A 17,114-nucleotide genomic window follows, 5' to 3' on the forward strand; every position below is an offset into this window, starting at 1 on the left:
TGTATCCGGTTTATCTACCATTTGCTGTTCAGCACCGACTTTTAGTAAGGGTCCAGCACATACTTGAAAGAGCTTGTTACGGTTTTGCGCAGAAGAAATTGGGCGGCGTAGTACAAAGGGAAGGATGGGACTGTGCTGAAGCGGTTGAGCTCAATCGATGGCCCAAGATATTCCTGATGTACCAAGACGAATTCTCTGCGAACGAGTTAGAGGTTCTTGGAAAGCCTTTACCCGAGCTACTGGACTCAATAACACAACTCCGGCATGCTGCGGTTCACCGAATTCGCCTTAGTGCGAATAGCGCTTTACAATTTGTTGTTGACGCTGAGTCGCTAGCAATGTTGTTACGGGACGACGCTTCTATCAATTCTGTTTCGAGATTGCGGCGCGAAAGTCAGTTTACCATTGAGGACCTCAAGAGAAACAAGGACTTGTTGGAATCGAGGCTAGCAGAGATAAGAAAGCAGTTGGCAGCTAGAAGAGCCGAATTGGAGCGCCAGGAACTCGATGCAGTTGAGAACACGTTCAAAGAGGATAAAGAGTATCTAGCATTCGCTGGAGCAAACTTGGAGCAAGCACTAAACTCACCCGCAACGGTAATACACAGCCAAACTGCCACAGAAGACGAGCTGTCTTCGGAAGCAGATTTTGATGAAAGTGTATATGAAGCTGGACCCAGTCAAAAGTGCACAGATTGATTCATTAAATTGGTATCACACACAATTTCATGCTCTCTTTTTTTCGTCCTCTTCAAAAAGTGACACCCTGCTTGTTATGAATGCATAGCATGTAGAAATGGGTGCTGTAAGCCTAGGACTACATCACATGACTGCTCTGCAGTCATGACTAATGCGTCCGACTATTTCAGAGCTTAACACACACTTGTACATACACAAAAGAATACAGTAGCGATTGCGGTTCCCTCAATCCACGCAGCTGCGTAACTGTCTTGCAGAGTCCCACCTTCCTTACACAGCTTAGCGCTATATGCCAGTATCTGCGGAAGAATAGTCGATATGATTGGCTAGTTTGAATTCTGTCATGAGTGGATCTCTGTACAGTAGTGCTGAACGTTTATCGAGCAGTCGTCCTCAGACGACGACGGCACAATCTCTGCGACGTGCGTACAAATACAGCCCCGAGGAATGGATCGCTATGTCCTCGTCATCACAACCTTAGTCCACAATGCTTCTACTAAACATCTTCTTCGCACTCCTCTTTCCCTCAGCTCTGAGAGCACGCCCCGTAGCCACTGCTGTTCTGCCACCTAGTCTACAGACCTCCTCTCACCTGGTTTTCCAGTTCGACAACGGCACCTGGGTCGAAAACATCGCCGTTCGCTCGAACGGAGATCTGCTCGTCACACTTGTCGATCGACCCGAACTTTACCACGTCGATCCATTCCACAACACCGCAACACTCGTTACAAACCTCGAAGGCGAGGCCCACGCTCTCAGTTTGCTTGGTATCACGGAGATGGCTCCCGACATCTTCGTCTTCGTCGCTGGCAATTTTTCGATTTCTCGAAGCGCACCAGATCCAGCAAGCTATTCGGTATGGCAAATAGACTTCAACCGTGGTGGGGAGTGCGAAAAAATCTCAGAAATCGAAAGACTACCAGAAGCAAGCTTTTTGAATGGTATGACGGCGTTGGATCGTCGCGAAGGCACGGTTCTGATCTCAGACTCGGTTCGAGGCGTCGTCTGGCGTTTGAACATATGGACTGGAAAGTACGAAGTGGTACTGGAGGATATGACGATGAAGCCGGTCCAAAATGTACCTCTCATCCTGGGTATCAATGGAATCCGAGTCTTCCAGGGCTACGCGTACTACGTAAACGCAATCAAAGGCCTATTCTGCCGCACGCGTATCGATCTGTCCACAGGAAAGGCGTCCAGGCCATACGAGATTCTCGCAACCGACGTGTTTGGAGATGACTTCATAATGTCGAAAGAAGGGATCGCGTTCATCACCGAGAACGGCGAAAACTCGTTGGTAAGAGTGGATGTCGATGGAACTCGAAGCTTGGTTGCGGGAGGAGCTAATTCAACATTGATTGCGGGCGCAACTTCAGCTGCCTTTGGAAGAACATGGATGGATCAAGACATACTCTACGTGACGACCGCGGGAGGTCAAGCCGCCCCTGTCAATGGCACCTATACCGAGGCCGGAAAAATCGTCGCTATCTACGTCAAAAATACATAACCGATGAACATGTTTGGCAAGTGAGTCGCGTACCACACCCCCTTCAGTCACTTCTTAAACGTTTACAACCCAACAACGTCATATGATGTGGCACAACAAGATATCGAGCAAAGGCAGAAGGTTTCCGACTCGCGATCCGTGGGATAGAAGGATTAGAGAGTTGCCGAGAGTTAATCGCTAGGTTGGTGTTGTTGAAAGAAGCTGCCCTCTTCTCTTTGAAAGGCTATCGGAACTCATACCTAGGAGTCTAAAGTCACGTGACCTTTTACTACACCACAACGATCATATCGTATTGACGAAAGTGCTAATGCTAAAATGCAAGCGAGACGCTATTGAGTGACACTATATATTCGTTAATCGTAGCGCAGGTGTGTTTCCCAAACACCCTGACTCGCTGTATGCAGCATCAAATATCTCTTTTGATTCAGCGAGCGGAACCAAAGCTGTGAACCTCTTCCAGTGGCTGCTTTGTGCTCACGTTTGGTTCAACAGTACGGTTCAAGCAGTCTACCGTGGCGATCGCAAGTAACTGCTGACTACCATGCTTTAATTATTGTTTTTGGGCGTTTCAATCTTCTGCGTCATTGAGGAACGGGAAGATACTGTACCGGCACTGGTATGGAGAACGGCTGGGCGATGCGTGCAGATCAAGCAGCAGCTACGCGACAGTCCCGACCACCAAAACGACAGCTGGGTCTCTGACAATGCTTGCCTTGTCGTTCTCATCATGTAGAGATGCTTATCGCATAGATTAAGCTCTACAACTCACTGCATGCAATTCGATGAGCAAGACAAGGGGCTGATATACGTCGTTCGGGCACTCAAGAGGAAACGTTCTGGTTATAGGCTAAGTTATATTCTCTCAATCTGAATGAACGCTCTGTGTTGTGATCGCTTAGATCTCTCCACCATTGATACAATAGACGTCTTTCTAGCTGGGTGACGGCGCACTAATGTCAATCCAACCGTGCCGGGACGCCTGGTATAACGGGACGCTTTCTCTTCCGGGCCCTCGGGTTTTCCCTAGTGTTCTTGAGTATAAACAAGTGCAGTGCGCATCTATTCTGTAGCTCTTGTTCTCCAAACATATCAGTCTCCGACACCGAAAAGCGTGTCGTTAACTGTGCTGTCGCTCGTTCTGTCAATGCTGTCCCCGACTCTCCTCTAATATCCCCCTGTTTATCCGCGACGATACATATCTGCAAAGAACTCGGTGGGCTAGGAAGGAAGCTAAGATAGCAAAGACTAAGACTGCAGTCTTAGAAGGTCGATTTAAGGTAATGAGGATACATCCCGGCAGTTTCTCCGCGCAGATGGCAAATTCGTCAAATCGCTTCTAACAGGCCGTGCGTCTTTAGCAGCCCTTCGCATGCAGCAGCTTGCAGTAGCGTGCTGAGATGTCTGCGCGACCGCTTTGCGCGCTGTGGCTAAGCTCATTACCTCAAACAGCTCTTATTCCCAGATTGCGGGCAGCTGTTCTTCCAGACGTGCACGCGCGCGTTGCAGATTGCCGCGTCTTACACTCCCTCTACTAATTAACTTCTTCGCAAAATGGCTCTTTTGTCGTACGAATTGCTATCAAATGCCTCTTCGCTCAGGCTTATACTACTTCCACTATAAAGCAATCGACTTCTCGTGAGATGTCTGCGGAATAGTGTACAAAGTGTGTGCAACAGGACAGCATCTTCACGCCTATACGACCTACATCGCTGCGCACCCTTCCTTGTTAACATAAGTGTCGCGAGACGCTATGATAGCAGCCTAGGTAGGACTGCTCTACTCGCTGGCACCTTGTCCATGTGCGCAGTAGTCAACGTGAGTCCACATGGCGAACGCCGTCCAGCGCAAGTTGTGAGGCGGGGCGGCGCTCAGCCTCGACAGGCAGCCTTTACAGCAGCCCAGCCCACGCTTCCTCTGCCTGCTTCGCTCTATCGCGACGATGCCTCTCTACTCTTCACATTATAAGAGTCGTTCGCGCATCGCCTTTCCTTGACTAAGCTAAAATTGCAAACGCCATGCGGCTTCTCCACTTTAACGCGCTGGGAAGGCCCGTCTTGACAGATTTCCGCAGCAAAACGATCCCGCCCTACGCCATTCTGTCGCACAGATGGAGCGACTCCGAGATCCTCATCGAAGACATATCGAACGGAACCTACAAGGAGAAGGAAGAAGGTTATCGAAAGCTCCGGTTTTGCGCCGAACAGGCGGCGCAGGACGAGCTGCAGTACTTCTGGATCGACACATGCTGCATCGACAGGTGGAATAACAACGAGCGCTCGAAGGCGATCAACTCGATGTTCCAGTGGTACAAGGATGCGGAGCGGTGCTACGTCTTCTTGTCAGACGTGTCAGTGTTGATTGTAACAGAGCCGGTCCAACGCAGCGACTGGGAGGCATCATTCCGTGCAAGCGCATGGTTCACGCGGGGATGGACGCTCCAAGAGCTAATCGCGCCAGTGTCAGTCGAGTTCTTCTCGCGTGAAGGACATCGCATAGGCGACAAAGCATCGCTTGATCAGCTACTACACGACATCACCGGCATCCCGCTTGCGGCACTGCGCAACTGTCCTTTGTATGAGTTTAGTACATCTGAGCGAAGGCGATGGGCCGAAACCCGCAGAACAAAAGAAGAAGAAGATATTGTATATTGTCTGCTTGGGATTCTTGGTGTCTCTATGCCCACCGCGTACGGCGAAGGAGAGGAGAGTGCAGGAAGCAGACTGCAGGATGAACTGGAGGGAGCTAGTAACGCACCGTCGATTATTCCGTTCTCACAAAACCCCCACTTTGTCGGTCGTCAGTCACAGCTCGTCGAGCTAGAAGCAAAACTCTTCAGCAACGAACAGATTACTACCACGCTAGCGATCGTAGGACCTGGCGGAACAGGCAAGTCGCAGCTCGCGCTTGAGGTTGCACACAGAACAAGGCAGAACGACAAAAGCTGCTCAGTCTTTTGGATGGACGCAAGCGACAAAGATAGTCTCTACCAGTCGTATGCAAGTGTTGCGCAGAAGCTTAATGTTGTGGGCTGGGACGACGATCAGGCCGACATGAAGCAGCTTGCAAAGCGCTGTGTAGTAGAGATGAGTGCGCGACAGTGTTTACTGATCTTCGACAACGCAGAAAACACCACTCTGCGATCTGGCGGCTCGTCCACGACAGAAGCGGCGGACCTAGCCGACTTTCTGCCGCAGTCTAAGCTATGTTCTGTCATCTTTACAATAACCAACACCGACACAGCTCAGGCGCTTGCTTCACAGAACATCATAGCGCTGCAAGAGCTGACACTAGACGCGGCGCTGAAGATGCTGCAAGTCCGCTTAGCGAGGCCACTAGCGAACACTGAGCAGCAGGAAGCCGAGCACTTGCTGAGAGAGCTATCGTATCTCCCTCTAGCAGTCATGCAAGCAGCGGCCTGTATAAAGGCTAGCGGTATGACGGTGCAAGAGTACCGATCACGACTGGACGATTGTAAAGAACAAGCTATCGAGCACTGCGGTAACTCGTCCGCGGGTAGACTACAAGGTTCTGGCGTAAAAGACTCTGTCGCTGCTGCACTGTTTCTGTCTATAGATCAGATCAGTCGTGATAATGCGTTTGCGGCAAACTGTCTGTATCTTGCTGCATGCGTAGACAGAAAGGACATCTCGATTGATCTTCTAGAGGCATCCTCAACGCAAGCAAGAGAAGATGCTATCAGGATGCTTGACAAGTATGCGCTCGTCACCAGGCGACCTGCTGAGTCTGCGCTCGATGTTCATCGACTAGTCCATCAAGCTCTACGCAAGCGGCTGCAGGTGCAGGGACGGCTCCAAGAATGGACTCAACACGCGATCACACAGCTACACCAAGTTTTTCCAGACAGCGACCATAGTAACAGAAGTAAGTGGGGACGACTGCTTCCGCATGCACTGTATGCTCTGTCGCATAGTCCGGCGGACGATGACGACGAGGGAAGATTGCGCCTTGCATCAAAATGTGCTATGACTCTGTTTAGTGACGGACGGTATAAGGAGGCCGAAGAGCTGGAGGTGCAAGTGATGCAGACGAGGAAGAGAGTGCTTACCGACGAGCATCCTGACACGCTGACCAGCATGGGTAACCTAGCGGAGACGTACAGGAACCAAGGGCGGTGGAAGGAGGCCGAAGAGCTGCTGGTGCAAGTGATGCAGACGAGCAAGAGAGTGCTTACCGACGAGCATCCTGACACTTTGCTTAGTATGCACAATCTCGCGTTCACGCTGCAGTCACAAGCTCGTCATGAGGAGGCTCTTGCACTAATGGAAAGATGCTTTCAGCTACGTGAGCAGGTTCTTGGGGAGCAACACCCTGATACACAGTCTTCGCTCAATACGCTAAGTGACTGGCGAGTGGAGTGTGAATGAATTTATAGTGAGACAACTTTATGATATCGCCGCTATCTGTAGATGGTAAAGTTGGATGCCGCAGGCTACTATCCCTCCATGTGTGGCGGAAAAACCTGCGTGACGGCATGCCGGCAGTGCTCCCCACCACAACAAAGCCAACCGCAGCGGAGAGACGTAGATAATCTCGGAATAGAGACCTTAACCTCAAAGCTTTCTTTGCACTTTATCTCTTTGCCAACGAATTCCTGCTTAGCTAGCAATACCATAATGCGCTGCTGCTATGCACGACAGCCCTGCCTCGGACAGCCTCGGATGTGCCAGAGGTTGTATGCATGTATCCAAGAGTTTGTTAAGCTATACAAGGATGTATAAAGAGTGTATCCCGAGCGAAGTACTACGGCATCATGGGTTGTGGCGCTGTTGTGCAAGTCTATTGCTCTGCAGAGCAGGATCGACAACTATGGCGCGCTACCTGCAAGTTGTACAGAAATGCCGCAAGTAGCTTAGCGGTATTCTATTAGCGCTGACCTCAGATCCTTGTCCCGCGAGCGTGACGTAGATGGAGCTACCCGGCTAGCGGCTGAGGCTAAGCATGACTCGTTCGTGCTCGAATACATGCACAAACGCCGCACTAGACTCCACGCACGCCTATTTTCAGAGCAGATACTAGTAGAGGCAGAGGCTTATATACATTTTTGCAGCGACGTAAAATTCGAAATAGAGTAATTAGTGCAAGTATACAGAATCTTTCGTCCTCATCTCGTAGACGACTTTAAGCTTCTAATGCCTATCCTTGCTAATCCGTGCAGCAGCTTCAACCCTTTGCCTGTGCGTGCACTTTAGGTGCTATCTGCTATTGTAGAAGAACTAGCAAGCTGGTACTGCTCGTGCGATGCAAGCGCGTCGGCGTAATGCTGGTGACATGCACGCGTGGTCGGGTGATCCTTCCCAAATACAGCTTGGTACCCAGCGCATGCTCTCTCGTACAGAGCAAGGGATTCGTTGTAGCGACGCCGATGTGTGAGGAGGTGGGCAAGACAGTATATGCTCGTCAGCGTGTCTGGATGCTCATGCCCCAGCACCTTCTCCCTCCGCGCCAGCGTCTGTCTGTAGCATCGCTCCGCCTCGTGTGTTGCTGGCGTCCAGCACAGCGCCAAGTTGTTCATGCTCGTCAGCGTGATGGATGCTCATGCCCAGCACCTTCTCCATCCGCGCCAGCGTCTGTCTGTGCATCGCCTCTGCCTCTTCGTACTTGCCCTGCCTGTTAGCACGTTGCCAAGTTGCCATGCTCGTCAGCGTGAATGGGATGCTCATGCCCGAGCACCTTCTCTTTCCGCGCCAGCGTCTGTCTGTGCATGCCTCCGCCTCTTCGTACTTGCCCTGGCTGTTAAGCACTCTGCCAAGTTGCCATGCTCGTCAGCGTGTCGGGATGCTCATGCCCGAGCACCTTCTCCTCCGCGCCAGCGTCTGTCTGTGCATCGTCGCCTCTTCGTTGCCCGGCTGTAGCACTCGTTGTCATGCTCGTCAGCGTGGATGCTCATGCCCCAGCACCTCTCCTCGCCAGGTCTGTCTGTCATCGCCTCCGCCTCTTGTAGCCCAAGCCTAGCAGCCTACCATCCATGCTATCTAACGTCTCCGCATTGTCTTCCCCAAGCACCTCGCTCCTAGCCTCCATCGATACCACTGACATCTGCTCTGCCTCGCCTGCTCTCCCTCGTTGCCACGCGTACCATGCCGCCTTGTACAGCAACAGCGCCCACTCCTTCAGTGACTCCCTATCCTTCGGCCGCTGTGCAATGCCGCCTGTGCGTGGGAAACAGCGCCTGACACTCTCCAGTTCTTGTGTTCTCCTGTCGGCAGCTCTGCGCACAGGTTCGAGATAAACTGCGCTCTCCACCTGTCGAGCTGCCCTTCGTTCTCTAGCCACGCCCGCGTCGCTAGCTGCACCAGGCTGTGCATCTCAAACGTGTCTGCATCTCTAGTGACTGTGACAAACGAGTAGTCTCGCACGGCCAGCACGTCGTCCTCGAACCCGTCGTCTGCTGTGCTGCTCTGGCCGCGGAGCAGACCTTCCTGGATCCCTGCCGGTCGAAGAAGCTCATCAGCGACAGCAGGCCTGCTGCCGACTGTCTTGTGCTCCGTATGTGATCGAACGAGATCTGCCACGTTATCAGGACCGAGTTGCTGGCTGCTGCATCTCGGCGAAGGTGGCCCGCCTCGCGGTTCAGCAGACTTGTCTTTCTGCTGTCGCTCTGCCGGTATTCGTCGAGGTACTGCTGCACCGAGCATCGCGGCGCTCGCTCTCGGATGTAGGCCGCCGCCTGCCGGAGCAAGCGGCATGTGGTCGAGGCGTCGTCGCCAGCTTAGCGATGCTATCGTCTTCCTTGTCTACGTCTCGTAGCTTCTTGCGGAGCAGAGCGTGTGCAGCTGCATCGTGCATCGGCTCGATCGGTATGATGTCGCTGTCCTCTACGACCTGCATCGCCGCCCCTTTGTCCGGCTCGTCACCAGGACGGAGCCATGCCTGCTTGAGGGGATGTATCTCGATAGATGCTGTTGGAGAGCGCCGCCGTCAGTCGGGGAAAGCACAGCAGCATCGTCCGCGTTGTCCAGCACCAAGAGCCACCGTCCGTTCTGCTCGTTGCGCAGCCAGTCGTGCACCAGCTTGAACACATCCGCTTGCGGGTCCTTCCGCCCGCGAACCTTGACCTGCTCGGCGATCTCGCGGAAGCTCTGCTCGAGTCGCGCCGTGTTGCTGGCGTGCGCCCACAACACCCATGTATCTGGCGACTGCTCAGCGGTGCGGTAGCCGTGCTCGATGGCCAGCTGCGACTTCCTGTGCCTGCGTTAGATGCGAGCGCCGACCTAAGCCCCTTCCGCCGCACTTACCCCACCCCGCCGAGGCCCACCAGCGCGACGCGAGATGCTGGCGCAGCGCATCGTTCGCGGATCTGGTCGAGCAGCGTTCCACGAGCGACGAAGTCGGGGTCGCGGCGAAACGGCACGAAGCACGAGGGCTGTGGTGGGGTCTCCGGACGTTCTGCAGAGACGAAGGACAGTTAGCGCAGCGTTGGTCAAGGCGGGAGCGGGCACTTGCCGGGTGCAGCAAGGTGGATAGCGCCAGAGTTGTGCCCTATCTGCAGCCCCTGGTTGCTATCACCTGCGAACGTGATGTTGGTGCTAGGTAAGGCCATCGCACACATTGGCGATCTAGTTTGTGTAGGAGGGAGAGCCTTGTGCAAACCGGCAGCTGCTCTGGCGCGCGAGGCTTAGCCGTCACGGCTGGGTCGTCAAGGCTGGGCTGGCGCTTCAGCTGAGCTGCCCGCACATTCTATGTACAGTACAGTATAGCGCTGCGTTTATCTCTCATGCTCTGGCACTGCTGCCTCCAACGTCAAATACAGTACTGGTCTTGCGCTCGTTCCTCGGTGAGCGTCTGCGCATGCTGATATTCGCTTTCCATCTTCCACAATCCGACGTTCCCAGCTCGCTCTATTTCCAGCGAACGACATGGCAGAGGCAGCCGGTCTTGTTGTTGGCGTCGTCGCTCTTGCTGGCCTCTTCAACAACACAGTCGAGTGCTTCGAGTTCGTCCAGCTCGGCCGCACATTTGGAAAAGACTTCCAGACAAGTCAGCTCAAGCTCGACAGCGCAAGACTCCGCCTGTCGCGGTGGGGCAAGTCTCTGAGTCTAGACAATGATGTCCGAGACACGGCATCGCTTCAGGGGCGTTTTGGTTCGGAGGCAAACGTCAAGCACGCCGAAGCCTTGCTGGGCCAGATCGTAGAACTGTTCGCGGAAGCTGAAGGCGTGTCGAACAGATACAGGGGCCGGACGGAGCCCCAGGACAACAGTCTTGCAGTATACGATCCGCAAACCGACCTGGATCCGGCGATGGCGAAGCTCCACGAGAAAATGCGCCAGCTAGCCATCGAGCGCCAGAACCGGTCTGGCGTACGGCAAAAGGCCAGGTGGGCATTGTATCAAGAGAAGCAGTTTAGACGACTGATCGAGGACATCACCGAGTTGGTTAACGACTTGGACAACCTGTTCCCCGCCACTCAGCAGTCCCAGCGTGAGCTCTGCGACATCGAAGTCTCTGCTATTGGAGAAGGTCAAGACATCTCCGTGTTAAGAGAAATTGCCGCTGCCCAGGACAAGTTGTTAGAGCAGGCTATCACGAAGGCTGCGGAGAGTGCTGAGAAGTCGCACCACATCGTCTTTTCGGGCAGTGGAAATACGGGCCTTCAGCTGGGCCACAACTCGGGTACAATGTCAGGGTTTACATTTGGGAGAGGCAGCTAAAGCTGGTGATGGGCGGCACAGGATGGTAATCGGGTGATGCAGAGTTTATAAGCTACAGAAGAATAACACTCTATGCTTGTGGATAAGAAAACGATGAAGAACACACTCTTGCTGTTCACAACCACTGCATGAGGGACGGACACCCTTCGCTGGGTAGAGCGCGGGTGGGGCAGCGCGCTATCGATAGAACAGGCTGGCAGCCATGTCCTCCCGCGTCTGCCCTGATCGACGCTGCTCTAACTACCGTAACCGCGCTCCACGACCTGATCCACCACAACCTGATCGTCCACAACCTCTTGCTTCGTTCCGTTCCGCTGCGATGCAGCCTTTCCAACTGTGGAGGCGGCTCGCGCAACGCTGAATATCTTAGCCGCGCTGTATTGTATTCCAAGCTATTTCCAAAGCAGTACAAGTGCGGCGCTCTTCTGGAAGCATCTACGGACAGAGGGCTATTTTTAGCATTCGAGCGAGGTGCAGAGGGCATCCTCGCTGGTTGTCCGTTCGTGACTATGGTACTACCACGATCGTCGAGATGGATGCTGCCAGCAAGGCACTTGCAGAGGCTCCCCCAAACGACGATAGAACATGGGCTGCCCGGGCCGATTCCAGCGGCATCGCGATTACTACGTTATACAATCGTTGGCGAGGACGGCCCTCGATTCAGAAAAAGGCTGAAGGCCAACAGTACCTTACCGTGGAAGAGGAGAAAGCTCTTGTCGCGTTCTTGCTGCTAATGTCTAGTTTTGGGCAGCCTGTCCGCATCAAGTACATACCAACGTTAGCCTTCAGTATCGCCCGACGTCGATCCCCCGCGAGTAGACCGATCAAGCCTCCCGGTAAGAACTGGGCTCAAGCCTTCGGGAAACGCCATCCCGAGCTCAAGTCGAAGAGAGTACGATCGATAGACTGGAAGCGCCATGAGATACACATATATGATAAGATCACAGAGTGGTTTGATGTCATCGGCAAGGTGCTACAGGATCCGGCTATTCTGCCGGAAAACGTATACAACATGGATGAGACAGGTGTCCTGCTAAGCAAACTGGGCTCTGTCAAGGTTCTTGTAGGTAAAGATGACGTACGGGGGCATAGAGGCGCGTGCGCCAAGCGGACCATGGTTACCGCTATAGAGTGCATCAGTGCTGATGGTAGGTCGCTACCACCTCTAATCATCTGGCCGGCCTTGACGCACCGGAGCAACTGGACCACGCACCCAACCCCGGGGTGGCACTACGGAGTTTCCGAGAATGGGTACAACGATTCGAAGATAAGTCTCGAATGGCTAAAGCGAGTTTTTGATGTCGAAACTAGAGCCCGAGCCAATGGTAAACCACGAGTACTGATCTGTGACGGCTTCAGTTGGATTCCAGATCACGTGACATGCATAACCAAACACTGGTGTGACAACCTCCTCATACAATGGTGCGACGGCACACCAGTTGACTATATATACAGAGCCTGAGGCATAGACAGAATATTATCACACTTGCTCTCACTTCAGGGTTTCATCTGCTTCGGGACCCACGAGACGCTGGAGGTCCTGGAGTTTTGCTTTGAGAGCAACATCATCCTGTGCCGTCTGCCCTCCCATACCTCTCACAAACTGCAGCCCTGTGATGTATCCGTCTTTGCGCCCCTGAAGACAGCCTACCGCGATCAGGTTGAGCGACTGAACCGCGGCGGCATAAACACAATAGCCAAGGAGCATTTCACTTACCTGTATGCGCCAGCAAGGGAAAGGGCATTAACCAAGAGGAACATCGTTGCCGGGTGGGCTGCTACGGGGTTGTTTCCCTTTAACCCGGAGAGAGTGCTTCGTAACATACCAAAGCCGCCTGCAGACCTCGTCGTCCCGACCGCTAACGAGGTGGGATCCTCCTCCCAGAGCGATGTACCACTAACACCCGTAACTCCTGTGACACCGGTGACGGCAGAGGGCTTGACAGTGTTACATGACCTGATCAAACGCGATACTGGTGCGTCTGACGAGGTGAGCAAACAACGCCTGGAGAGGCGTGTACAGAAGCTTGTGAGTGCCGCCAAGATATCTGTTGCCAAACAGAGCCTCCTCCAGGACCACAATCGCCTGCTGTGCAACATCAACAACGAAGCCACGGTCCGCCGAACGACGCGCTCCTTAGTGCTAAGCGACGGAAAGGGAGAGGGCAAGGTGATGCGCTGGGAGGACCTCGAAAGGGCACGAGCGGAACGCGCTGCTAGAGAGATGGCCGCCAAGAAGAAGGGCAAAGGAAAGCGCGGTCGAAAGCGCAAGACACCTGCACAAGAAGTAGAGGAAGAAACGATGCCTCTGGAGGTAGAAGCGGGCCCGTCAAGACCAAGGGAAAAAGCGTCGAAAAAGAGCAGAGTCCAGGAGCCTGCGCCATGGAGGGCACCAGTGGCGATGATGTATTGATGTATTGGTGTAAAACTATTAGACAACAAGTACCATAAAACCGATCATGTTGCCGAAAGACAATCTCGCGATAGATGTATATGAATTAGTGCTCGTGTTAGTGTGTCATACGCTGATGACCGTGATAGTTCGCCATGATGGTTCAGCTGATGCGCCAACCTCAGCCTCCATGGCTCAGCCTCATGCGTAGGGGCAGCTGTGCCGCTTCGCAAAGCCTACAACAACGCGCAAACCCAGCCGCTGTCACATACAGCACAATGGCTGTCCCCAGCCTCACTACCACGTTTACGGGTCCAGGAAACCGAGGGTTGCAGGTCGGCTACAACTCTGGCTCTATCCAGACCCACGTCCACGCTCCTGGTAAGTGCCTGCCCGCTTCCGCTCTGACCGACACTGTGCTGACGGGGCTCTTCTGCGCAGAACGTCCGGAGACTCCACCACAGCCCTCCTGCTTCGTGCCCTTCCGCCGCGACCCCGACTTTGTCACTCGTGGAACGCTGCTCGACCAGATCCGCGAACGATGCGCTGCGCCAGCATCTCGCGTCGCGCTGGTGGGCCTCGGCGGGGTGGGGTAAGTGCGGCGGAAGGGGCTTAGGTCGGCGCTCGCATCTAACGCAGGCACAGGAAGTCGCAGCTGGCCATCGAGCACGGCTACCGCACCGCTGAGCAGTCGCCAGATACATGGGTGTTGTGGGCGCACGCCAGCAACACGGCGCGACTCGAGCAGAGCTTCCGCGAGATCGCCGAGCAGGTCAAGGTTCGCGGGCGGAAGGACCCGCAAGCGGATGTGTTCAAGCTGGTGCACGACTGGCTGCGCAACGAGCAGAACGGACGGTGGCTCTTGGTGCTGGACAACGCGGACGATGCTGCTGTGCTTTCCCCGACTGACGGCGGCGCTCTCCAACAGCATCTATCGAGATACATCCCCTCAAGCAGGCATGGCTCCGTCCTGGTGACGAGCCGGACAAAGCGCGCGGCGATGCAGGTCGTAGAGGACAGCGACATCATACCGATCGAGCCGATGCACGATGCAGCTGCACACGCTCTGCTCCGCAAGAAGCTACGAGACGTAGACAAGGAAGACGATAGCATCGCTAAGCTGGCGACGACGCTCGACCACATGCCGCTTGCTCTCGTGCAGGCGGCGGCCTACATCCGAGAGCGAGCGCCGCGATGCTCGGTGCAGCAGTACCTCGACGAATACCGGCAGAGCGACAGCAGAAAGACAAGTCTGCTGAACCGCGAGGCGGGCCACCTTCGCCGAGATGCAGCAGCCAGCAACTCGGTCCTGATAACGTGGCAGATCTCGTTCGATCACATACGGAGCACAAGACAGTCGGCAGCAGGCCTGCTGTCGCTGATGAGCTTCTTCGACCGGCAGGGGATCCAGGAAGGTCTGCTCCGCGGCCAGAGCAGCACAGCAGACGACGGGTTCGAGGACGACGTGCTGGCCGTGCGAGACTACTCGTTTGTCACAGTCACTAGAGATGCAGACACGTTTGAGATGCACAGCCTGGTGCAGCTAGCGACGCGGACGTGGCTAGAGAACGAAGGGCAGCTCGACAGGTGGAGAGCGCAGTTTATCTCGAACCTGTGCGCAGAGCTGCCGACAGGAGAACACAAGAACTGGGAGAAGTGTCAGGCGCTGTTTCCACACGCACAGGCGGCATTGGCACAGCGGCCGAAGGATAGGGAGTCACTGAAGGAGTGGGCGCTGTTGCTGTACAAGGCGGCGTGGTACGCGTGGCAACGAGGGAGAGCAGGCGAGGCAGAGGAGATGGCGATGATGTCGATGGAGGTTAGGAGCGAGGTGCTTGGGGAAGACAATGCGGAGACGTTAGATAGCATGGAGATGGTAGGGCTAGCTAGAGAGCTTGGGGGCAAGTACGAAGAGGCGGAGGCGATGCACAGACAGACGCTGGCGCGGAGGGAGAAGGTGCTGGGGCATGAGCATCCCTCTACGCTGACGAGCATGAACAACTTGGCGGGAGTGCTTAACAGCCAGGGCAAGTACGAAGAGGCGGAGGCGATGCACAGACAGACGCTGGCGCGGAGGGAGAAGGTGCTGGGGCATGAGCATCCCTCTACGCTGACGAGCATGAACAACTTGGCGGGAGTGCTTAACAGGCAGGGCAAGTACGAAGAGGCGGAGGCGATGCACAGACAGACGCTGGCGCGGAGGGAGAAGGTGCTGGGGCATGAGCATCCAGACACGCTGACGAGCATGAACAACTTGGCGAACGTGCTGGACAGGCAGGGCAAATACGAAGAGGCCGAGGCGATGCACAGACAGACGCTGGCGATATGCGAGAAAGTGCTCGGGCATGAGCATCCATCCACGCTGACGAGCATGGGCAACTTGGCGGGAGTGCTGAACAGCCAGGGCAAGTACGAAGAGGCCGAGGCGATGCACAGACAGACGCTGGCGCGGAAAGAGAAGGTGCTCGGGCATGAGCATCCCGACACGCTGACGAGCATGGGCAACTTGGCAAACGTGCTTAACAGGCAGGGCAAGTACGAAGAGGCGGAAGCGATGCACAGACAGACGCTGGCGCGGATGGAGAAGGTGCTGGGGTATGAGCACCCATTCACGCTGACGAGTATGAACAACTTGGCGCTAGTGCTAGATAGCCAGGGCAAGTACGAAGAGGCGGAGGCGATGAACCGACAGACGCTGGCGCGGATGGAGAGGGTGCTCGGGCATGAGCACCCATTCACGCTGACGAGCATGAACAACTTGGCGCTAGTGCTAGATTGCCAGGGCAAGTACGAAGAGGCGGAGGCGATGCACAGACAGACGCTGGCGCGGAGTGAGAAGGTGCTGGGGCATGAGCATCCAGACACGCTGACGAGTGTACACTGCCTTGCTCATCTTCTTGCGAAACAGCATCGTATCGATGAGTCTTTACGTCTGTATCGGAGGGCATCTGCTGGGTATAACACCACACTAGGAAAAGACCATCCAACTACCATAGCGTGTGACCAACATTACGCTGCGTTGTGCACATCGCAAGAGCAGCATCGGCTTGTCTGTTCTTCCAGCACGCTAGATAGCGATGCGAGAACATCTACGAGGAAGAGATCAAGACAGTCACGCGAGTTAGCAGACATTACCATTAGGAACTTAAAACACCAAAGAAGGTGAAAGGATTGCATGTGCCGTGGCGTCGTTGCATGTAAACTTCTCCCCTTCAATATTGCTTCTGTATCCCCTGCTTTAAGCTGTTGATTTCTTTCTCTCTATAAGCAACTGCGACACTTATAGATTACTACGAGCTAGTGCACTTCGCCTTCCTCTAACTTAGCGTTGTTGTAGAATTCAGGGCGCAGCTTGTTGGCCCCGAAATGCTATATCCAGGAGCGTTCAACCTCTTGTCTACCTAGTAGGAAGATTAGTGGTCTTATGTATCTCCTATTATAACAGATTCCGCGATCTATTTGCTAGCCGTCCAGGGAGAACCCAAACAGCTATATGTAGGTGCAGACGCGTTTTGGCGATCTTGCTGTCCGCGCGGAGAAACTATTAGAAGACATGCTCTGCGTCTAAACTTCGCTATTAGAGCCTGCAATCACGATCTCTAGGATCTTGGCTCTTTTGCTAGACTTCCAAATAATTCACAGAGATTAATTGTTGCAAGTAGACAGGGGGGTATTTAGAAGAGGTTGATGGACAATCGTAATAGAATAGCCTACACTACGTGCAACACAATGCTCCGCTTAGTTGTAGGCTAACATACCTAAGTTAAAGAACATGTACAGAACAGATTGCGTCGAGCTCGTCTTCGTTCGATCGCGCTAGCCTTACGCCAAAGGTCCGGATGGAA

At 54.3% G+C, this 17,114-nt stretch overlaps 2 protein-coding genes across 2 annotated transcripts; both read left to right on the forward strand.

The window, feature by feature from the left end:
- Positions 1–1,185: 1,185 nt before the first annotated feature.
- On the forward strand, positions 1,186–2,205 carry ALTATR162_LOCUS12071 (uncharacterized protein; the record flags this gene model as incomplete). Its single annotated transcript, XM_043319716.1, has 1 exon — positions 1,186–2,205. The coding sequence occupies one exon, from the start codon at positions 1,186–1,188 to the stop codon at positions 2,203–2,205; it is 1,020 nt and encodes a 339-aa protein (XP_043175651.1).
- A 7,877-nt stretch (positions 2,206–10,082) lies between these two features.
- Positions 10,083–13,290, forward strand: ALTATR162_LOCUS12072 (uncharacterized protein; the record flags this gene model as incomplete). Its single annotated transcript, XM_043319717.1, has 2 exons — positions 10,083–10,839; positions 12,719–13,290. 2 exons carry the CDS (start codon positions 10,083–10,085, stop codon positions 13,288–13,290), a joined length of 1,329 nt encoding a protein of 442 aa, XP_043175652.1.
- Between the last annotated feature and the right edge of the window lie 3,824 nt (positions 13,291–17,114).

This window comes from Alternaria atra (assembly GCF_907166805.1).
Source record: "Alternaria atra isolate CS162 genome assembly, contig: 37, whole genome shotgun sequence".
NCBI classification, from domain to species: domain Eukaryota; kingdom Fungi; phylum Ascomycota; class Dothideomycetes; order Pleosporales; family Pleosporaceae; genus Alternaria; species Alternaria atra.